This window comes from Meles meles, chromosome 8 (genome assembly GCF_922984935.1).
Source record: "Meles meles chromosome 8, mMelMel3.1 paternal haplotype, whole genome shotgun sequence".
Taxonomy (NCBI): Eukaryota; Metazoa; Chordata; class Mammalia; order Carnivora; family Mustelidae; genus Meles; species Meles meles.
This window is the reverse complement of record NC_060073.1, coordinates 95,172,701-95,198,133: the sequence shown is the minus strand read 5'-3', so window position 1 is coordinate 95,198,133 and position 25,433 is coordinate 95,172,701. Positions and strand designations below refer to the sequence as shown.

The window sequence follows — 25,433 nt, the reverse complement described above, 5'->3', positions numbered from 1 at the left end:
AGAACTGCAGAGAACAATTTTTCTCTACTAAACAATAAAGGTAGCCTGCTTAAAATTTTACAATTCCTAACTTTCTGTAGAGAAATAAGCTTCAAAAGGGGTTACTGTCCTTTACCTTTACCCAAATACTATAAGCAAAGATAGTGTGATACATACTTTAGGAACAGAGGTGGGAAAATAGTAAGCTTTTTTCCCCCCTAATTCTTACACACAGGTCCTAACACTAGAAAATACCTTATGGAAAACAGTCCAAATAAATTCTAAGGCCCAGAAATCTTTTCTTTTTCTTCTACTGGGGCAGAGTAGGGAGAAGGGTGGAGAAAGGCAAAGGAATAATACGACTAGGGAGAAATAAATTTGATTACTTCCTCTTCCCTCCAAAATCTTTCAGTCTGTGTTATTTTCCTTTAAAAAATTTGTATCACACTAAAAACTTCCAGGCTAAGTATTCTATAGAATTTGCCTAGATTAAATTACCCCAATAAAAACAAAAACTTCCATTTTCTTGATTTCCACCCCGAGACACTGCTTTATTTATTCATAAAACAGTCCACATATTCACACAGCACTGTGAATACACAAGGTAATGAAAACGCTGTTTAAAACAGTTTAAAAAAATAAAATACTTTTGATGTTCATAGTCATTGATAAAATATATATTCCCTTTAATTTATTAATTTTCAGCGAATCATACCATCTCTGTGAGTTCTTTAAACTTGTTATTTTTCTTTTATCACTGTGCTCATTAATAAGCTATATTCCTACTATAATACAAAAACAAATAATAACAAAATCTAAGGGACCAAGTAGCTCTTTGAAATTATCTAAAATGTCAAATGCACCTTTGGGAAATCATCAATAGGGAAATAATATATTAAAAATCAAAACCACATAAAATTAAGAATGCATATTGTATCAATAAATGGAAAGAACAGCAAAACAAGCTATGTATTTACCAAAAAGAGAAAATCTGTTTCTTTTAATAGTTGATAAAATAACCACACTAATGAAAAAGTGTACTCACCTGGTTTTGGCACTGAGTTGGTCACTGACTGGGGAACTTTCTGATTAATTAACTCAACACAGTGTCCAGGGAAGAGTCCCACCTAAGGAAGAAAAGCAACAAAGAGAATTCTAAACCAGAGCACAGACCAGTATGTGAACACTGCCAATTCAATTCCAGTAATGTACTCCACAGTCCCTCCCAAAGGATTCTGTTATTCCAAGACTCTAAATCACAGATGATACCAATTACATAAACAAATAATAAAACAATCTGTTGCTATGTGTATACAGAGCGGTGTATTATTAATCCAAATATCCAAGTCTGCTTCTTCAGTTTTAGCTTTTAATTTCTCAAACTTTCTTTATACTAATTAAAATATTTAGTCTGATATCAAGCTATACAAGCAGTACTACAATTTTTTTTTTAAAGATTTTATTTATTTATTTGACAGATAGAGATCACAAGTAGGGAGAGAGGCAGGCAGAGAGAGAGAGAGAGGAGGAAGCAGGCTCCCCGCCAAGCAGAGAGCCCGATGCGGGACTCGATCCCAGGACCCCGAGATCATGACCCGAGCTGAAGGCAGCAGCTTAAACCACTGAGCCACCCAGGCGCCCCAGTACTACAATTTTTACCTCTAAAAACTTGCTGAAATTTCAACTTAGTTGTATTGTTGTATATATGGCCAACTCTTATATTTATTGTCTTCTCTATAATATATAAAAAAAAAAAGTCAACACTAAACCACATTCAAATTTTTGTGTGTGTGAATTTTCTCTTCATTCTCTCACAGGTTCCATGAAAAACGACAGGGCTAAAATAAACCGGTGAAACAATCACTCATTTAAAATCCTGATATTTACTGTTGCTAGTAGTGTATAAATAAGTGGGAAAGCAAAAGAGAAGGAAACAACCATTCTCAGTGGTAATGACGGACTCCGGCTCTGAAAACACACCACTCTGACCTGGTGGCAGAACAGCTCCTGATGTTAGGTATAGAATCCTAAGGAGTTGTATTTGGGAAATTCCTAAGGAGTTGTATTTGGGAAATACTGAGCTCACCACAGACCACTCAAATTACACAGAGATACACTGCAGAGCCAATAGAATAAATACAGAGATAAACAGCCTGGAAACAAAAGTAAAAAGGAGATCTCTGCCAATATTTATAGATGTTTCCTTAGATAGGAACATAATCAGGCTACCATGCAACAGATGTTAACGCTGAACATGAAAACTACATCACTTTTTACATCCCTATGTTGACAGACTCAGGAAGAATGGAATGGTCTTCCAAAAGTTATGACTCATCATGAAGTTCTGAGCTGTATAACTTCCATCTGTGTGGGATTATTTTCACATATGTATTTGCTGCATTCTTATTCCAATTTCTGGATCGATATTCCATGGTAGTTCTTAAAATTATGAAGATGTAACCAGTTATCATGAGCTGAAAAGGGGTTATTAACATGTTATCAGGTCTGTTGAAAAGATATTTGAATTTGGGATTCTTAAAGTCCCTATGCATTGCTTTCCAAAATGCAGCTTTAAGCGTTTGTTTTACTGGCAAAATTTCATACTGTATTTTATTCAACGTCCTATGTAGCTAAAAGAGTAGAAATTCTTCTGAGATCAATTAGAACCAGGTAAGAATCACCTTGAGAAATCCTCCTCATTCTCCCTTACGCAAATCAGTTATTGTGAGAGCGTGGATGGTGTCATGGCCAATGCGTAGCCTCAATGGTAAGAGTTAATGGTTCAGTTCTAGGTCAGTTCTAGGTCTGCTGCTTACAACGTCAGGTTTGTGACTAAGCCTCTCTGTTTTCAGTTTCTTCATCTAAACACAGTATTAGTACCTAGTTCATAAGGGTTGTTGTAAGAATTAGATGGATCGGTATAAGCTAAATGCATATAGTAAGCACACAGTAAGTGTTAGTGCTCTATGTGCTGGCTCCCCCAAGCCTCGCGGGCTCAGGCTTCACCATTAAATGGATGACACATAACACTTACCACCTTGTCTGTGTGTGGACTTGAGTTCCTTCCCTATCAAATATCATTTTTTCCCATAAAATTAGAATTAATTTTGATTTACAAACATTTTCTGCAATTTTCTAGAGAGAAATGACCAGGTTCTAAACTTGGCCTGCCCATTTACTAAGCTCTGTGATCTGGAGCAAATCAATTAACATCTGTCTCAGTTTCCTACTTTGTAAAAATAGGAATAATATTAGCTACCACAATAATTTGGGTGAAAGCACTATTTTCTAAACCCGAGTATCTTTCAGCAAATAAAAACTAGTTTTCCATCGCTTCCTAGACTGAACAAACCATAATGAACTTCTTTGGACAACTACATCATATATTAGTTATATTTGCACCTTTTAAATTTGTCTCAGTGCATTAGGTTTAGATATATGAGTGAACATGACATTGTGTACTATGTAGAGGTCCATGGTAACTTCACTTAAGGCCTGTCTCCAATTCCTGCTCACCTGTCTTCCTTTAACATAAAGTATAAAAGTACTATTATAAAGCATAATATTACTATTAGCTAAACTATTTATTCAGTGCCCAGGCTCCTTGCATCTGGGTGTAGCCAGAGCATACACACATACAGCTCTACTGCTCCTGTTCCAGCTCCCTCCTCCTGCTGTGATGCAGGTATTAGATCTGGAGGAACCATCAGTTGACCTTAAAACAAAGACCAAGAGAATCTTAGAAATTCCTGTCTAGCATCTTTAAGTTGCTAACTCAACAGTGACCATCAGCCACATTTTCTGTTCACTCTTCTGTTTCTCAAAACCAAAAGCACTCCTGTTAATAAGTCTCTTAATTGGAAGAGTTCATTCTATAAATTTGTGAAAGGCAATAGATTCTATTTTTGTATTATAAAATTTCCATTACAAAAAAATGAGGCTGTGTTCTATTGAAATATACACAAGAATGAAAAAGAGAATGTTACTAACTCTAAAAATACAGTTAATGAGCATTTACTTTTCTGACTCATGCTTAAGCTAATATTTCACTAAATATAAACAACCTGATAAACTCGAAATGTCAAATCTTAAAAGTGACTGGAACTCAGGCACTAAGATCTATGAGCTATGTCATCCCATTTCATATATTCTCTCTGCAGGCAGTGACAATTTCTAAAGCTCTAATTTATACAGCTGAGAAGGGTGAGGGAAATTGGGTATATTGGCAGAAATCAAAATGAGATTCACCTATAGCAGTAATATGGAAGAGAGAGAAAAGACCAACATCTAGAGCCCATAGGGCAGAGGAATGGGTAAAAATACATAGGAACAAAATAGAATAGAACAGAATAAAAATACAGTAAAAGAAGAAAAAACCTTAAAGATAAGGATGCAAGAGGTCAGGGATGAGATTCCAGGAAGGAAAAATGATTTTCGATTTGGTAGTTTCCCCCCAAATCAGCAAAACAAGCTATGTATTTACCAAAATACACAGAGAAAATTTTTTTGAGAAAATTTTGAGAAATTTTGAGAAAAAGTGAGAAAAAGCAAGAAGTACTATTACAGTTGACCCCTCTACCCTTACCCGTAGGTTTTGCCTTCTGTTTCAGTTACCCACAGTCAACCACAGTCTGGAAGCAGACAATCCTCCTTCTCAAGCATTGTCAGAAGGTCAATGGCAGCCTAACCTTACATCACAATACCTACCGAATTCACCTCCCTTCAACTCATCACATAGGCATTTAATCACCTCACATCATCACAAGAAGGATGAGTACGGTACACTAAGTTATTCTGAGAGAGAGATCCCATTCACATAACTTTTACTATATTTTAAAAATTGTTCAATTTTGGGAGAGGAGTCAAGATGGCGGAGAAGTAGCAGCCTGAGACTACATCAGGTAGCAGGAGATCAGCTCGATAGCTTATCTAAACATTGCAAACACCTACAAATCCAACAGGAGAGCAAGAGAAGAAGAACAGCAACTCTAGAAACAGAAAATCAACCACTTTCTGAAAGAACCTGTTTTTATCCCCTTTCTCCCCCCCACAATTTGGGGTCTCTTCTGATTTGGTTACAGCGCATTTTTCCGGGGTCTTTGCCACCCTTTTAGTAGTTTATTTGCTCCTTCATATCCTCTTATCTGGACAAAATGACAAGGCGGAAAAAATCACCACAAACAAAAGAACAAGAGACAGTACCGAAGGCTAGGGACCTAATCAACACAGACATGGGTAATACGTCAGATCAAGAGTTCAGAATGACGATTCTGAACATTCTAGCCGGGCTCGAAAAAGGCATGGAAGATATTAGAGAAACCCTCTCTGGAGATATTAAAGCCCTTTCTGGAGAAATTAAAGAACTAAAATCTAACCAAGTTGAAATCAAAAAAGCTATTAATGAGGTGCAATCAAAAATGGAGGCTCTCACTGCTAGGATAAATGAGGCAGAAGAAAGAATTAGTGATATAGAAGACCAAATGACAGAGAATAAGGAAGCCGAGCAAAAGAGGGACAAACAGCTACTGGACCATGAGGGGAGAATTCGAGAGATAAGTGACACCATAAGACGAAACAACATTAGAATAATTGGGATTCCAGAAGAAGAAGAAACAGAGAGGGGAGCAGAAGGTCTATTGGAGAGAATCATTGGAGAGAATTTCCCTAATATGGCAAAGGGAACAAGCATTAAAATCCAGGAGATGGGGGCGCCTGGGTGGCTCAGTGGGTTAAGCCTCTGCCTTCAGCTCAGGTCATGATCTCAGGGTCTCTGGGATCGAGCCCCGTATCGGGCTCTCTGCTTGGCAGGGAGCCTGCTTCCTCCCCTCTCTGGCTGCTGCTCTGCCTACTTGTAATCTCTCTCTCTCTCTCTCTCTATCTGTAAAAAAGAAAAAAAAAAAATTAAAAAAAAAAAAAATCCAGGAGATGCAGAGAACCCCCCTCAAAGTCAACAAGAATAGGTCCACACCCCGTCACCTAATAGTAAAATTGACAAGTCTTAGTGACAAAGAGAAAATCCTGAAAGTAGCCCGAGAAAAGAAGTCTGTAACATACAATGGTAAAAATATTAGATTGGCGGCAGACTTATCCACAGAGACCTGGCAGGCCAGAAAGAGCTGGCATGATATATTCAGAGCACTCAACGAGAAAAACATGCAGCCAAGAATACTCTATCCAGCTAGGCTATCATTGAAAATAGAAGGAGAGATCAAAAGCTTCCAGGACAAACAAAAACTGAAAGAATTTGCAAACACCAAACCAGCTCTACAGGAAATATTGAAAGGGGTCCTCTAAGCAAAGAGAGAGCCTAAAAGTAGTAGATCAGAAAGGTACAGAGACAATATACAGTAACAGTCACCTTACAGGCTAAGAATGGCACTACATTCATATCTCTCAATAGTTACCCTGAATGTTAATGGGCTAAATGCCCCAATCAAAAGACACAGGGTATCAGAATGGATAAAAAAACAAAACCTATCAGTATGTTGCCTACAAGAAACTCATTTTAGACGCGAAGACACCTCCAGATTTAAAGTGAGGGGGTGGAAAACAATTTACCATGCTAATGGGCATCAGAAGAAAGCTGGGGTGGCAATCCTTATATCAGATCAATTAGATTTTAAGCCAAAGACTATAATAAGAGATGAGGAAGGACACTATATCCTACTCAAAGGGTCTGTCCAACAAGAAGATCTAACAATTTTAAATATCTATACCCCCAACGTGGGAGCAGCCAACTATATCAACCAATTAATAACAAAATCAAAGAAACACATCAATAATAATACAATAATAGTAGGGGACTTTAACACTCCCCTCACTGAAATGGACAGATCATCCAAGCAAAAGATCAACAAGGAAATAAAGGCCTTAAATGACACACTGGACCAGATGGACATCACAGATATATTCAGAACATTTCATCCCAAAGCAACAGAATACACATTCTTCTCTAGTGCACATGGAACCTTCTCCAGAATAGATCACATCCTGGGTCACAAATCAGGTCTCAACCGGTATCAAAAGATTAGGATTATTCCCTGCATATTTTCAGACCACAATGCTCTGAAGCTAGAACTCAATCACAAGAGGAAAGCTGGAAAGAACCCAAATACATGGAGACTAAACAGCATCCTTCTAAAGAATGAATGGGTTAACCAGGAAATTAAAGAAGAATTGAAAAAATTCATGGAAACAAATGATAATGGAAACACAACAGTTCAAAATCTGTGGGACACAGCAAAGGCAGTCCTGAGAGGAAAATATATAGCGGTACAAGCCTTTCTCAAGAAACAAGAAAGGTCCCAAGTACACAACCTAACCCTACGCGTAAAGGAGCTGGAGAAAGAACAAGAAAGAAACCCTAAACCCAGCAGGAGAAGAGAAATCATAAAGATCAGAGCAGAAATCAACGAAATAGAAACCAAAAAAACAATAGAAAAAATCAATGAAACTAGGAGCTGGTTCTTTGAAAGAATCAGTAAGATTGATAAACCCCTGGCCAGACTCATCAAAAAGAAAAGAGAAAGGACCCAAATCAATAAAATCATGAATGAAAGAGGAGAGATCACAACTAACACCAAAGAAATACAGACAATTATAAGAACATACTACGAGCAACTCTACGCCAACAAATTGGACAATCTGGAAGAAATGGATGCATTCCTAGAGACATATAAACTACCACAACTGAACCAGGAAGAAATAGAAAACCTGAACAGGCCCATAACCAGTAAGGAGATTGAAACAGTCATCAAAAATCTCCAAACAAACAAAAGCCCAGGGCCAGACGGCTTCCCAGGGGAATTCTACCAAACATTTAAAGAAGAACTCATTCCTATTTTCATGAAACTGTTCCAAAAAATAGAGATGGAAGGAAAACTTCCAAACTCATTTTATGAGGCCAGCATCACCTTGATCCCCAAACCAGACAAGGATCCCACCAAAAAAGAGAACTACAGACCAATATCCTTGATGAACACAGACGCAAAAATTCTCGCCAAAATACTAGCCAATAGGATTCAACAGTACATTAAAAGGATTATTCACCACGATCAAGTGGGATTTATTCCAGGGCTGCAGGGTTGGTTCAACATCCGCAAATCAATCAATGTGATAGAACACATTAATAAAAGAAAGAACAAGAACCATATGATACTCTCAATAGATGCTGAAAAAGCATTTGACAAAGTACAGCATCCCTTCCTGATCAAAACTCTTCAAAGTGTAGGGATAGAGAGCACATACCTCAATATTATCAAAGCCATCTATGAAAAACCCACCGCAAATATCATTCTCAATGGAGAAAAACTGAAAGCTTTTCCGTTAAGGTCAGGAACATGGCAGGGATGTCCATTATCACCACTGCTATTCAACATAGTACTAGAAGTCCTAGCCTCAGCAATCAGACAACAAAAAGAAATTAAAGGCATCCAAATTGGTAAAGAAGAAGTCAAACTATCACTCTTCGCAGATGATATGATACTATATGTGGAAAACCCAAAAGACTCCACTCCAAAACTGCTAGAACTTGTACGGGAATTCAGTAAAGTGTCAGGATATAAAATCAATGCACAGAAATCAGTTGCATTTCTGTACACCAACAACAAGACTGAAGAAAGAGAAATTAAGGAGTCAATCCCATTTAAAATTGTACCCAAAACTATAAGATACCTAGGAATAAACCTAACCAAAGAGACTAAGAATCTATACACAGAAAATTATAAAGTACTCATGAAAGAAATTGAGGAAGACACCAAAAAATGGAAAAATGTTCCATGCTCCTGGAGTGGAAGAATAAATATTGTGAAAATGTCTATGCTAACTAAAGCAATCTACACATTTAATGCAATCCCTATCAAAATAGCATCCATTTTTTTCAAAGAAATGGAACAAATAATCCTAAAATTTATATGGAACCAGAAAAGACCTCGAATAGCCAAAGGAATATTGAAGAACAAAGCCAAAGTTGGTGGCATCACAATTCCGGACTTCAAGCTCTATTACAAAGCTGTCATCATCAAGACAGCATGGTATTGGCACAAAAACAGACACATAGATCAGTGGAACAGAATAGAGAGCCCAGAAATCGACCCTCAACTCTATGGTCAACTAATCTTCGACAAAGCAGGAAAGAATGTCCAATGGAAAAAAGACAGCCTCTTCAATAAATGGTGCTGGGAAAATTGGATAGCCACATGCAGAAAAATGAAATTGGACCACTTCCTTACACCACACACGAAAATAGACTCCAAATGGATGAAGGACCTCAATATGAGAAAGGAATCCATCAAAATCCTTGAGGAGAATGCAGGCAGCAACCTCTTCGACCTCAGCCGTAGCAACATCTTCCTAGGAACAACGGCAAAGGCAAGGGAAGCAAGGGCAAAAATGAACTATTGGGATTTCATCAAGATCAAAAGCTTTTGCACAGCAAAGGAAACAGTTAACAAAACCAAAAGACAACTGACAGAATGGGAGAAGATATTTGCAAACGACATCAGATAAAGGGCTAGTATCCAAAATCTATAAGGAACTTAGCAAACTCAAGACCCAAAGAACAAACAATCCAATCAAGAAATGGGCAGAGGACATGAACAGACATTTCTGCAAAGAAGACATCCAGATGGCCAACAGACACATGAAAAAGTGCTCCACGTCACTCGGCATCAGGGAAATACAAATCAAAACCACAATGAGGTATCACCTCACACCAGTCAGAATGGCTAAAATTAACAAGTCAGGAAATGACAGATGCTGGAGAGGATGTGGAGAAAGGGGAACCCTCCTCCACTGTTGGTGGGAATGCAAGCTGGTGCAACCACTCTGGAAAACAGCATGGAGGTTCCTCAAAATGTTGAAAATAGAACTACCCTATGACCCAGCAATTGCACTACTGGGTATTTACCCTAAAGATACAAACATAGTGATCCGAAGGGGCACGTGTACCGAATGTTTATAGCAGCAATGTCTACAATAGCCAAACTATGGAAAGAAGCTAGATGTCCATCAACAGATGAATGGATAAAGAAGAGGTGGTATATATACACAATGGAATACTATGCAGCCATCAAAAGAAATGAAATCTTGCCATTTGCGACGACGTGGATGGAACTAGAGCGTATCATGCTTAGTGAAATAAGTCAATCGGAGAAAGACAACTATCATATGATCTCCCTGATATGAGGACATGGAGTAGCAACATGGGGTGTTAGGGGGATAGGAGAAGAATAAATGAAACAAGATGGGATTGGGAGGGAGACAAACTATAAATGACTCTTAATCTCACAAAACAAACTGGGGGTTGCTGGGGGGAGGTGGGATTGGGAGAGGGGGAGGGGGCTATAGACATTGGGGAGGGTATGTGCTATCGTGAGTGCTGTGAAGTGTGTAAACCTGGCGATTCACAGACCTGTACCCCTGGGGATAAAAATACATTATATGTTTATTAAAAAAAAAAAATTTGGAAGGGGAGGCGAACCATAAGAGACTATGGACTCTGAAAAACAACCTGAGGGTTTTGAAGGGTCAGGGGTGGGAGGTTGGGGGAACAGGTGGTGGGTAATGGGGAGGGCACGTTTTGCATGGAGCACTGGGTGTTGTGCAAAAACAATGAATACTGTTATGCTGAAAAAATAAATAAAATGGAAAAAAAAATAAAATAAAATTATATCTAAAAAAAAATTGTTCTATTTTATTATTATTTTTGTAACTCTCTTAATGTGTCTAATTTATATAGTAAACTTTATCATAGGTATGTGTATATGTAGAGACAAACACAGTAGATATAATGTTCAGTACTATCCATGGTTTGGGGCATTCTCTGGGGGTCTTGGAAGGTACCGCCACAGATAAGAGAAGACTACTATGTATGCCACAGTGTGCTGGTAAATGTTGAACACCTGGTCCTTCAGGAGGAAAGGCCTTGATTTATAGTATTTGCCAGAGTCCGTAGTATAAATGCTCCCCCACCATGGCTGATTTCAAGCCACCAGCATGGCACAACTGAATGCAGAGCTCAAAAGAGACACAGGGTGGCCTGTTATGTAGTATTTTATGCCTTAAAGAACACTAGGTGGAAATTACTCAACAGCACAGATAACAGCAAAATATAGTAAAATAATTACAAATAAAAGTTTAAGTGTTTATTACCTTTATGTTTAATACAATTCACTGACTTGTAAACTTACATGCTTTATTTTTTAATTGCAACTGTGTTTCCCAATTGGGCTACAAAATTCCAAAAAAATTCACAACTTGCTCTGGCTCACCACTAATCCAAAACTATATACTCGGTCCGGAACTGGTCCTAACTCTAACAGTCCTACGAATAGGTTTCAAGCAGCCTGACAAGGGTACAGCTCCCTCACTGCAAGTGAAGAAGGACGGATCTAAATGTAACAGACTCCAATCTGATTCTTTCAACCGTCTTCTACCTTGAGGATCGACTCAAACTGTAAAAGAAATAAATCTGGCTACAAAAGTGAATGTACTGAAAAAATATTTTGGTACAACAGCGAGGAAATGTTAGATAAGGAACTACTGCAATAACGTAAGGCTGGAACTTTGATTGATAATCGCGGGAACTGAAAAAAGTTATTGCTTACCAATGGAGCCTAATCCTAAGAATGGTCTCTCTGAGGAACTAATCAACATATAAAGGAAACTTCAACACAACAACAATGTGCTTATCACTGATTTTTTTAAAATTCCTATTCTAGTGGTTGATTTATGTAATTAATAGCTAGTGAAACTCTGGGACTGTTAGCATAACAAAATATGTTTTTTATTAAGCCTAGCAAAGTAATGCTCTTTCTTCCAGAGACATGCCACAGATTTTTTTCAACAACTGGAACTACATGGCCTCAGAGAGTTTCCAATTTTTCATCTTCAGACTACAACTTCCTCTCCTCCCAGGCCTCTAGTATTCATATATTCCATGACAACAGAAGGTCAAATTCAGAGGTACTGCATCCCCTTCCCTTCATGTAATTCCCCATTAGGGTACCTAGTCCCCTTCCAATCTCTTTTTTTGCTACCTAGTGTGAACCCTGTGATTGATTATTTGTACTTTAAAAAATATCAGTACCCTAATTTCCTCATAATACTAACCTTCTGCCAAACCAATCCAGCAACCCTCTCCAAAATAAATCAACAAACCACCCTATTTGCACGCTTCTGTATTGCTAAAGAAAAATCACATCACTCAGGATATTCAAACAAGACAAATTCATGCTTTCCCACCTTGAAATGTCAATTATCTTCTTCCCACTCCCCAAATATTCTTCAAGAACTCACTCCATCTTAGGATCTCTGTCCAGTCCAGGCTACGGGCCCCTGCCAACACCATCCCAGTCACAGTTAATCATACCATAAGTTCATTAGTCAATTAGTCCGTATCTTAAGATTTTGGAACTAGGGCTGAATCTTTAATTCCCTCCAAGTTGCTAGAACTAGAAAGTAGTTTTCAAAAAAAGGAGAAGGATGAGACAAGGCAGCAACAACTGCTGCTACTACACGGAAAGGACTTACAACTGTAAACAAATTCCCTCAATTCCTGACTTCCCCGTTCCTGGTTCCACCCAATAATTTTTGCCCTGGTTCTTTGAGATATTCCTAATTGTATCTCCCCACCTTTATGTCCCAGGAAACACCACATTGCTTCTGGTTTCTTTGCCTTATTTACGCTGTCTCCTAAACTTAAATGCCAGCTCCTTAATTTGTACTGTTAAAAACATTAGTCTTCCCGTAGGATGTTAAGGCTTGAAACTGAGAAACAAACTCAGGAGGGGCGCCTATGTGGCTCAGTCGGTTAAGCATCTGCCTTTGTCTCACTCAGGTCATGGTCTCAGGATCCTGGGATTCAGCCCCACACAGCAGGGGATCTGCTTCTCCTTCTGCCCCTCTCCCTGCTAGTGCGTGCTCACACTCTCTCGCTCACTTATTCTCTCTCAAGTAAATAAAACCTTAACAACAACAAAAAAAAGTCAGGAATCAGGGTACAAATCTGGGAGATGAACAAATAATACTGAATTTAAAGCTGAAAGAGTAAATAAGATAGTTTAAGAGAAAGAGCACAGAATGAGAAGGCGTTTGACCCCAAACTTTCAAGGATCTACTAAGGAGGATGTGCCGTTAAAAGAAGACTGAGGAGACAGAGAAACTCTAAGACTATCACGTCACTTCTATTGAGGGAAGAAAGTATTAAAAGAAAGAAAGAAAGAAAGAAAATAGTGATGAGATCTTAAGTAAGAGGAGTAATGAAGTGTCTATTCTTGCATTAAGCCAAACAGAAACCACTAGTGAAGCAAGAGAAGAAACAAGGCACATATCTGTGATGAGTCAATGTAATAACGATGGCCCTAGAACCTAGTCTGGGTAAAAAAAAGGAAGGTAATGGCAGAAGTTGGAGGGGCCAATGGAATGATAATATTGAGCACAACTGCCAATTATATAGTAAGTAACTAACAAATGAGATTAATTTTCCCCATTAGCTCAATGACATATCAAATAAAATTACATTTGGCTTAAAATTTTAATGACTCTACCTTACTTTTCCCCCTTAGCAGGAGTAAGATGAGGGTAGAGAAGGCATTATAAGTGTAGAACAAGTAGATGAAAAGAGCAACCTGTGTAATGAGGGAAGGAGGGATGATGGTTAAACGTATCTGGAAATTGAGCTTATAAAAGAAGAGTAGTGGTAAGTAAGACTGGAGAAGTAAAACAGGGTCAGAAATCATGGATGGTCTCACACATCATGACAAGAAGGTTGAAGTTTCTTCTTTATTAAATGAAAGTGACAAACTGTGAGCAGAAGAAGGACAAAACAGGTATGTTTTAGTAAGAAAAATCTAATAGCAGTGTATACCTTTTAGGGTAGGAGAAAGGGGTGATGACAAGAAGAAGCAGCACAGGGGCGCCTGGGTGGCTCAGTGGGTTAATGCCTCTGCCTTCGGCTCAGGTCATGGTCCCGGGGTCCTGGGATCGAGCCCCGCATCAGGCTCTCTGCTTGGCAGGGAGCCTGCTTCCTCCTCTCTCTCTCTCTATGCCTGCCTCTCTCCCTACTTGTGATTTCTATCTGTCAAATAAATAAATAAAATCTTTAAAAAAAAAAAAAGAAGAAGAAGAAGCACATTTTAGGAATCTGCAAACTAGAAAAGAGATAATAAAAATGTGTAGTACCAAAATGGCATGAAGAATTAAGGAGAGTATACGACTGTAGGGGCACAGAGGTAAGAAGTGAAAGAAACTATCAACCGGGTTGAATACAAAAAAAGTTAAGTCAAAGATGTTTCTCCAGTTTTTTTCTTCCCAATAGGATTGAGATATAATTGACAATAAACTGTTACATATTTAATATATACATTTGGTAAGTTCTGACACCTGTAAGACTATAACTACAATCAAGATTCTGAATATATTTGGGGCACCTGGGTGGCTCAGTCAGTTAAGCATCTGTCTTCAGCTCAGGTCAAGATCTCAGGGGCCTGAGATCAAGCCCTGCATCAGGCTCCCTGCTCACTGGGAAGCCTGCTTCTCCCTCTGCCTGCCACTCCCCCTGCCTGTGCTCTCTCTGTCCAATAAATAAATAAATAAATAAAAATCTTTCAAAAATTAAAAAAAAAAAGATTCTGAATATATTCATCAACCCCCAAAAGTTTCCTTTTATCTCTTTGTAATCTCTCCCTCTCCCTGCCCAACCACTACCCCTGCTCACCAGGCAACCACTGATCTACTTTTCATCACTAAACATTACTTTGCATTTCCTACAATTTTATTTGAATGGAGTCAAAAGAATGTATTCTTTTGTTGTGTTTTCTCTCACTCAGCATAATTAATTTGAGGATCACTCGTGTTGCTATATGTATCAGTAATTCATTCCTTTTTATCCCAGCATTATTCTATTGTATAGACAGCACCATTTGTTTATCCATTAATCATTTGTTGGTAAAATGTTTCCAGTTTGGGGCTATTATACATATGGCTGCTATGAACACTCATATATGAGTTTTCATTTGGACATCGGCTTTCATTTCCTCTCGGGTAACGACCTAGGAGTGCAATGCGTGGATCAGTGGCAGGTGTCTATTTAACTTCAGAAGCTGACAGACTGTTTTCCAACTTGTAGCATCTCGCATTCTCACCAACCCTGTGTGTTTCAATCCCTCCAGAGTGTCACCATTCTAATAAGTACATAGTGAAATCTTATTTTGCATTTATCTAATAACAAATGACACTGGGAATGTCTTTATGTGTTTATTTGACATATATCCTTTTGGAGAAGTTTCAATCTTTGCCTCCTTTTAAAACTGAGCTCTGTTACCTCATTGAATATCTTCTGAATACAAGTCCTTTCTCAGATATAATCATTGCCAATATTTTTTCCCAGTCTGTAGCTTTATTTTTGTCTTATGAGTGATGTTTTTCAAAGAGAAGTTTCCAACACTGATGAAATTCAATTTATCTTATGAATTGTTTGTTTCATATTGTATTTAAGAAATCTCCGCCCAGCCCGAAGTCACGAAAATTTCCCCTATGTTTTCTTCAAGCAACTTTTAGTTTATATTTGGGTATGTGATCCATTTTGGGTCTTTACAGATGGTTTAAAAAACAAGTCAAAGTTTTTTTGTTTTGTTTTATAATGGTGGTGTATGAACATCCATTTGTTCTGGTACCATTTGTAAAACAGACCATGTGCTCTTCACTGAATTGATTTGAATCTTAGTTGAAAATCACTTGTCCATGTATAGGTATGGGTCTATTTCTGGCCTCTATTCTGTTCTATTATTCTACTCGTCTGCTTTCCATTAATAACATACCCTCTTGATATAGTACCTTAACAGTAAGTTTTCAAATCAATTAATGCTAGCTCTCCAACTTAGTTCTTTTCCAAATTTATCTTGGCTATTCTATTTTAGCTCCTTGGCATTTTCATTTGAATTAATTTGCTTATCAATTTCTATAAAAAAGTTTGCCAAGATTTTGACTGGGATCTCTGTGGAGAATAATGACATCTTAACAATGTAAAGACTTCCAATCCACACGTAGGGGGTATCTCTCCCTTTTTTTGGGGGGGGGATATTCGTTGACTTTTCTCAAAAATAATTTACAGTTTTCAGTACAGAGATCTTTCATATTTTTTCAGATATGTAACCAAATGTTTCTTATTTTTGATGCTATTCTAAGTAGATTTTATTGTATATGCTGACTGATGTTAATGTTGCTAGTTCATGGACTACATTTAGAATAAAAGATTCTCATGGAGTTGTTCCAAATTCATGGAGTTGTATTTCAAGGATATATGTATATACTTTAAATACAAACATATTTGTATTTCTTCTATATTACATGTGAAAATGATTTTCCCTTCTCTGAAATTGTTTGTTTGTAGGTAGTTACATCATTTGTAAATGTCACGTTAGAAATCATACAGAAGGGTTTTAGAAAATACCTATTATAACGAAGGTGTGAAGAGTTTGACAAGGTTAAGAACTACTGCTCTAAGCCATTTTGCCAATAATTTCCATGAAACTGAATGTTTAAATATCATTTGATAGGACATGCTCTGATGTTATAAATTAGCAAAAGGATATCAAGAAACAAGTTATCAATGGCAGTTGTTAATGCCAATTGCACTAACAAGAAAAATAAAAACAGCAACAAGAAATACAAAAAATAATTTAAGAAAATTTTCATCTTTTTATGATCCAAGGGGGGAAAATAATACAGAATTGGAACTCAGCAAGCTTGTGTACTGTCCTGGCTGTACCATTATGTACTGTCTTTGTGAATCAGAACAATTTATCTAAATCTTTCGTCTCTAGATTTCTGCAATTTTTAAATGACAGGTTAAGAAGAGATGATCTACTCTCATTTTTTCTACTGTAGAAATCTATTATGCATACAAGTCAACAAGTACAAGCCACTACTGGTTCATTAAATTACTACTATGATCTCTTCTTTGCCCAGAATACCTAGGATTTGATCTAAGCTCTGATATTAAACAGCAGAATAACAATGGGCTAGTTGTTTTACCCCCCTACACTTAAGTTTTTCATCAGTACGAGATAATAGTCCCTTCTCTACAGAGCTGTAAGAATTAAAGGTCAATGCAAAGCACTTAGAACAGCACACTAAGGAAGCAATGAAGAAGTGTTACGACTGCTTTCATTTGTAGTATCATATACTCCCTTTCCTTAAAGTTATTTAACATTACAGATGAAGATTTATATGATTTCCCAAAACTTAACTAGAGAAGAAATATGGTGCCCCATTTAATAGTAAGTAAGGAAAAAGGCACAGCTTTGGATCACATAAATAAATATACTTTTTTTTTTTTTTTTAATAAATGAGCAGGTAAATTTCCTTCTTTCACTAAACTACTACGAGGGACAGGCTTCCAAATATCTTCCCTTTGGATAAATAATACTTTTCTGAAAATAAGTTATTTAGAATTAAATGAAATTCCTGAGGTAAGGACATTGTTATTGTTCAAGAACTGCTTCTCTCGTATTTGTACACAAAGACACTAGCAGGACATTCTTGGGCAACGATGAAAAATTAAAAAGCTGATCCTTTAGCATCTTGTGGAGAACTAAGAGAATGTGAACTGTATAAAATTCAGTCAATCTCTAAGTGGTATTCTACCCATTAAGTGCATCCCAAATGTGTTTCAAGAAAGGTTTCCTGGGTGGAAAAGAGAACATTTGTTAAACTGTGTCTAATTTCTTCTTTTATCTGTGCACAGGATAAACAGTGGGAGACTGCTCCATGGTTATCACATTTTGTGTTTAATAATTATCTGAAGAACTTGATGAAATTCAGAATCCTGTCTCAAGCCCCCAAGATTCTGATTGGTAATACCCAGCTTTAAGATACTTCTCAAGCCATTCTGATCCTAGCAGCTCCCAGATAAAACTCTGAGAAACTGCCTACACAAAACAATCCTGAAAGATAATAATATTTTATATTTGCATTATGTCTCTTACCTAAGAAAAAGGGCTCCCCAGATACTCTACCTCATATTTCCAACAAGGGTCTAGAGCCAGGCACAAAAGCTGATGACATTTAGTTTAAAAAATGAGAAAACAAAACAAAACAGTTGTGGGGTTTTTTTTGTTGTTGTTTAGTTTTGGGGTTTTTTGGGGGAGTTTTGCTTAAGTACATTCTATGGTAAAACAAAGGTAAAAGATTCAATATATACTTTAGGAAACAAACTAAAAACAGATTTCAGAATTTCAAATTACTATAGTTAATATAATTTCACACTTCCTACTCCCAGAAGTTTAAGAAAAGAAACAGAGTCACGGTATAATTAAAACACATGGATGAACTAATCCTTCTGTTCCCACAGCTAAATTATGGTCTAAAACAATACACAGACTAGAACTTGGCAAAATGCTCATCTTTATCAACCACCAGATGATTAGCAGAGCTTACCTACAGTACAGAGTAAGCACTATTTTCTAGAAGAGCTGTCTGAGGAATACCTGGGCCAGAATGACATCGATAAAAATACGGTACCACAACCACTGAGACAGAATTTCTGGGCTTAGGTTCTGGGACTTGACATTTTAACAAGATTCTCTGGTGATTTTTAAGTGCATTAAAGATTGAAAATCAGTGCTAAAGGAAGGAATTACTTGTAATAGAAGAATGAAGATAGCAGTGAACACCCTTAAGTATATTAGTAAATGCTGTAAGTTGGACTTTACAAATTAAGACAATAATGTAATACCCCTACCCACCTATTAAAATGGCTAAAATTAAAAAAAAAAAAAAAAGCCCTGAGAACTATCAAATGTTGGTGAGAATGCTCAACAGTGTCATTGCTGGTAGGAATGCAAAATGGGTCAACCACTTTGAAAGACGGTTTAGTGGTTTCTTTACAAAGTTAAACACAGGCTTATCATATGATGCAGCAACTGTACTCCCCGGTATTTACCCAAAGGAGCTGAAGACTTATATCTACACAAAAACCTGCACATGGATGTTTACAGCAGCTTTATTAATAACTGCCAAAAACTGGAAACAACCAAGATGTCTTGCAGTAAGTGGCACATCCATAACAATATTAGTGACCAAAAAGGACTTATCAAACCTTGGAAAGATACGGAGGAACCTTAAATGCATATTGCTAAGGAAAAGAAGCCAATTTGGAAAGGCTACATACTGGATGACTCCAACTCTATGATGTTTTGGAAAAGGCAAAACTATGGAGACAGTAAATGATTAGTAGTTGTCAGGGATTATGGGGAGAGAAGGATGAAAAGGTAGATCGCAGGGCTTAGGGCAGTGAAACTACTCTGTATGAAGCTGGAATGGTTGATGCATGTCATTATGCCTTTATTAAAACCCAAAGAACTATACAACACAAAGAGTGAACCTTAACGTAAACAATGAGCTATAGCTAATAATAATGTATGAAATTTGGTTCATTAATTATAATAAAAAAACCCCAAAACTATTTCAATCATTACGGGGCAGGCTGTGAAACGGGCACTCTGTATTACATATATCCATATATTCTGCATCCCGGTGACTTTGGCCAAGGATCTAAGAAGCATTAGATCCTTAGACAGCGCTTCCAGAAAGAGGACTTGTTCTGTGTTGCAGCGGGTGGTCAACGAAGATCAGCATTTTGCCAATTCTATACAATGAATTTATAAAGTAAGACGTTAATAACAAGAGAAGCTGTGTATCTGTCTGTGTGTCGGGGTGGAGGTGATTATATGAAACTCTGTATACTATCACCTCAATTAGTCTATAAATTTATACTTTAAAAAGGTCTATTATTGTCTTAATTAAAATAATTTAAAAAAACAAAAAACAGCAACTGTACAGCATCAGTTCACAGCAATGCCAAGGGAAGGCTTCCACACTGATGCCTGGACTTTGTCACACTCTGAGAGCTGGCCAGAAAGGAGACAACACACATGACTGTAACAACAGAAAAAGCAGAATCCATGTAATACATCATAAACACATCAAGTTGAGCAGACCTGCAAGTGGGGATGCACAGGGCCTGCACACAGACAATCACATTTCCAGCAAGCTTTCCAGCAGTGCTCAGAGCATGACACACACCAGAGCTGGCCTCCATCCTGGGAAGCAGTGGCCCACGTCCTTGCTTCTCTTCATTTTCTCTCCTGAGAACTGTTAGCTCTAAATGGTCTTGATCCCCAGAAAAAAACCCACTGAAAGCTACCTCAAGCCCAGCCCCTACACTATTAGCACAGCCTTCTTGCCTTGGTGTGTCCTCCCCCATGGTCCACTGACAAAGCCCAGTTTACAAAGTCCATCTGTATGTCCAAGATCAATCAAGTTAGCTATAGGCAGTTACATGTCTAACCTGTGGGCCCCAGTCATCTAGACATTCTATCCTCAAAAGAAATACACAAGACTCTGCATTCCAAAGTCATCTCCTCCAGGAACCTTCCTAGAATTCCCAGGGAATCCTGTTGGGTTCTGAACCTACCAAGTATCTAAGAGGCCCAGAGGGGAGCATTGAGGCCTGTTTGCCTTCCTTGTTCCACCTTGGGGCATGGTGCTCAAAGCCAAGAGGGCCTTCTGCCATGAATAAAATAAGGGCCCAATACTAGCCTGTGAGAATGAAGTTGGGCCCCTTCAAATGCTGCCCAGCCTCCTTGCCACCTGAGGATGGGGGTTGGAGGGCAGAGCACCCATGGAGCAGCCATTCCCCGGAGCTCCTTCTTCCAAAAGCCCTCAGCCTCTCAGCAATTATGGCCAATGCCTCTAAGCTGTGCCTGAGAACAGCTGGCTCAGGTAAGGCCCTGTTCCTTATCACGCCTATGTGAGAGTACCTGAATGGCCTTCAAACCAGCCCTTAAAGGGCTGGTTGGCACCTATGATGAGCTGAATTGTATATCCCTCCAAAATTCATTATGTTGAAGCTCTCACCCCCAGTATCTCAGAATGTGACTGTATTTGGAGATGGGGCCTTTAAAGAGGCAATTAACATTAAATAAAGTCATACAGGTGTGCCCATGCTAATCTGACAGATGTCCTCATAAGATGGGGTGATTAGGACACAGGGACAGAGACACTGGGGATGTGTGCACACAGAGGAAAGACTATGAGGTCATGGCAAGGAGACAGAAAAGAGACTTCTGGGAGGAGAGACTTCAGAAGAAACCAACTCTAACAACACCTCTATCTTGAACTTCAGCCTCCAAAATGCTTAAGAAAATAAATTCCTAGTTCTCAAGTGATCCAGGCTATAGTATTTTGCTATAGTGTCAACCAATCATCACCTAACAGACAAATGAAGGAAGAGACGAACTTCAGAAATAGCAATACTTGATAACACAAAAAAACTCACAGAAGTATACTTGTGATTATTATTTGCATTCTCAATTTGTATCACCCATCTATACCAGAATCTATGAAGTTCCAAGAATTCAGACACAATTTACATTAGAGAAATAAAAAAAAAAAAACAACCCTGAGTATTAGCCTTCTAAAAGGAGTCAATAAAAAACACTCTTATATGGGAGCCTGGATGACTCAGTCAGTCAAGAGTCTGACTCTTGATTTCTGGCTCAGGTCATGACCTCAGGGTTGTGAGACTGAGCCCCACATCAGACTCCATGCTTGGCATGGAGTCGGCTTGTTCCTCCCTCTCTGCTCCTCCCCCTGCTCACACTCTTTCTCTCTAAAATAAATAAATGAGTAAAATCTTTTTTAAAACGTTCCTATAAAGAACAAGTTTTTCTAATATTTTGAGAATGTTAAATGGCTTTTAAAAATTAAAATTATAGGGATGCGTGGGTGGCTCAGTTGGTTAAGCGTCTACCTTCAGTTCAGGTCATGATCTCAGGGTCCCACATCAGGGGAACCACTCTGCAGGCTGCTCCTCCTGCTGTGTTCTCTCTCTCTCTGACAAATAAAATATTTTTTTAAAAATTAAAATTATAAAGTAGCCTGTGAGGTAATATAACCACTATATAATATTAGAAACCTAAACAAGTGCTTTTCCAATGGTGGTGCTTATACACAGCTCCACTAAGGCCCCTTTGGGATGCTGCACAAGACTCAGGGGAGGGCAATCAGCCATGCTCCCCTGGGGAATAAGGCCCAGGGCCCCTGACTTGAACTACCCTCACCAGCACCACTCCACTGTTGCCTCTTCTCACACTGAGGTTCTGTGTAAGATTCTGTTTGATTAACAATTCCACCGAGCTAAAAAATACACATGTGAAAACCAGTGGACTAAGCCATTATTCCAGTTATTTCAAAATTGAAAATCAGGAATCTCATCTATAATTATCACATACATGGAATAAATTATAATTATCTTCCTCTCTCAACAAAATATCTGAGTAAGGAAGGGCACATGCTCATCATTTTAAAATACATAACAAAGGTAGAGAACATTACAAAGAGCTTGAAGAGGAGTTTTTTCCCCAGATGCAATATATTAATTATTACATAAAAATATAACATATTGTAATAACAATGTTTCTACCAGTAATTCTGTATGCTTTACAGTCCTCTGTTGGTTAATCTTTACAGCATTCCTTTGTCGGCTGAGAAGGAAAGATGTTCCTTCCCATACAGTAGAAAATTGAGAATAAAGTTAGTAATATAAGAGTAAATGCAGAAATCATGCTTCATGCTTCTCAGGCAATGTGGTCGAGCAGACCTGAATTGGAGTCCTTACTCCATCTCTTCCTGACTGTTTATTAGCACTCTCAAACTGCTTCCCCTCCATAAAAGGGGTCAATAGTTTTGTGAAGATTAAAGAAAACATTGTGTATAAAGTGCCCAGTAATAACTTTGCACATAACAGATGCTCAGTATATGCCTTCCCATTCACACCTTCCCTGCAATAACCCATGAGGCAGTCTTACAAATGGAATGGATGAGCACTTAGGAACATCAAGGAAGAGTGCACTGTGTGCATTATTTCCTTAAAGTACTGGACTCCTTTTACAAATGGTGTTTTGACAGTGATGTTTAAAGAATGCTCCTAGTTTTTACGGGTGACACCCCCTCCCCAATGCCCACAATCAACTCTTCTCAAATCCATATTTTCCAACATGATGTAAACAGAAATGACCGCCCTTCCAGGACCAATTAGAATGAAAACAAATAGCAATGCTATATAAAATATCCTTTCATTATCAATTAAAAATAAATCCTTTGTAAGTTTAAAATCTGTTTTTATTTTTAATATATTTTGGCAACAAGCTAATTTTTAACAATTGTTAATTTATATATTAATATTTAAAAGAATAATCTGTTTAGGCAAGAAACTATTCTGTGTGACTCTAAATAAAAGAGTTAGGAAGATAAATCTACGCCTAGCACAGAGTCAGATCTCAATAAATTATCTGTCACATGAAAGAAGGGAAAACCTACTACCAGTTTTACTATAATAGAAGGAAAATGCTGAGAATACCTAGAGAGATTATAAATGGAACTCTCCAATTAAGAAGAAGCTCAAATTGAAGCAGTGATCAAAAACCTTCCAAAAAACAAGAGCCCAGGACCTGACGGATTCCCTGGGGAATTCTACCAAACTTTCAAAGAAGAAATAATACCAATTCTCCTGAAGCTGTTCCAAAAAATTGAAGCAGAAGGAAAACTTCCAGACTCTTTTTATGAAGCCAGCATTACCCTGATCCCCAAACCAGGCAAAGACCCTACCAAAAAGGAGAATTTCAGACCAATATCACTGATGAATATGGATGCAAAGATTCTCAACAAGATCCTAGCAAACAGGATCCAGCAGCACATTAAAAAGATTATCCACCATGACCAGGTGGGATTCATCCCTGGGTTGCAAGGTTGGTTCAACATTCGCAAATCAATCAGTGTGATAGAACACATCAATAAGAGAAGAGAGAAGAACCACATGGTCCTCTCAATTGATGCAGAAAAAGCATTTGACAAAATCCAGCATCCGTTCCTGATGAAAACGCTTCAAAGTATAGGGATAGAGGGAACATTCCTGAACTTCATAAAATCTATCTATGAAAGACCCACAGCAAATATCATCCTCAATGGGAAAAAGCTTGCAGCCTTCCCGTTGAGATCAGGAACACGACAAGGATGCCCACTCTCACCACTCTTGTTCAACATAGTATTAGAAGTTCTAGCAACGGCAATCAGACAACAAAGAGAAATAAAAGGTATCCAAATTGGCAAGGAAGAAGTCAAACTCTCTCTCTTCGCAGATGACATGATTCTTTATATGGAAAACCCCAAAGACTCCACCCCCAAACTACTAGAACTCATACAGCAATTCAGTAACGTGGCAGGATACAAAGTCAATGTACAGAAATCAGTGGCTTTCTTATACACTAACAATGAAAATACAGAAAGGGAAATTAGAGAATCGATTCCATTTACTATAGCACCAAGAACCATAAGATACCTGGGCATAAACCTAACCAAAGAAGTAAAGGACCTGTACTCGAGGAACTACAGAACACTCATGAAAGAAACTGAAGAAGACACAAAAAGATGGAAGACTGTTCCATGCTCTTGGATTGGAAGAATAAACATTGTTAAAATGTCTATACTGCCTAGAGCAATCTATACTTTTAATGCCATTCCGATCAAAATTCCACCGATATTTTTCAAAGAGCTGGAGCAAATAATCCTAAAATTTGTATGGAGTCAGAAGAGACCCCGAATTGCTAAGGAAATGTTGAAAAACAAAAACAAAACTGGTGGCATCCCGTTACCCGATTTCAAGCTTTACTACAAAGCTGTGATCACCAAGACAGCATGGTACTGGCATAAAAACAGACACATAAACACCCAAAGAACAAACAATCCAATCAAGAAATGGGCAGAGGACATGAACAGACATTTCTGCAAAGAAGACATCCAGATGGCCAACAGACACATGAAAAAGTGCTCCACGTCACTCGGCATCAGGGAAATACAAATCAAAACCACAATGAGATATCACCTCACACCAGTCAGAATGGCTAAAATTAACAAGTCAGGAAATGACAGATGCTGGAGAGGATGCGGAGAAAGGGGAACCCTCCTCCACTGTTGGTGGGAATGCAAGCTGGTGCAACCACTCTGGAAAACAGCATGGAGGTTCCTCAAAATGTTGAAAATAGAACTACCCTATGACCCAGCAATTGCACTACTGGGTATTTACCCTAAAGATACAAACATAGTGATCCGAAGGGGCATGTGTACCCGAATGTTTATAGCAGCAATGTCTACAATAGCCAAACTATGGAAAGAACCTAGATGTCCATCAACAGATGAATGGATAAAGAAGATGTGGTATATATACACAATGGAATACTATGCAGCCATCAAAAGAAATGAAATCATGCCATTTGCGACGACGTGGATGGAACTAGAGCGTATCATGCTTAGTGAAATAAGTCAATCGGAGAAAGACAACTATCATATGATCTCCCTGATATGAGGACATGGAGAAGCAACATGGGGGGGTAGGG

The 25,433-nt window shown here is 38.1% G+C and overlaps 1 protein-coding gene across 4 annotated transcripts in view; it reads right to left on the bottom strand.

The window, feature by feature from the left end:
- Positions 1-25,433, bottom strand: part of ARHGAP32 (Rho GTPase activating protein 32) — a 306,642-nt gene that overhangs the window by 70,285 nt on the left and 210,924 nt on the right. For all 4 annotated transcript variants that reach the window (XM_046015295.1, XM_046015298.1, XM_046015296.1 and 1 more), the window contains one exon: positions 1,025-1,106. In XM_046015295.1, coding sequence (XP_045871251.1) covers positions 1,025-1,106 — 82 coding nt within the window. The remainder of the gene's footprint in view (positions 1-1,024; positions 1,107-25,433) is intronic.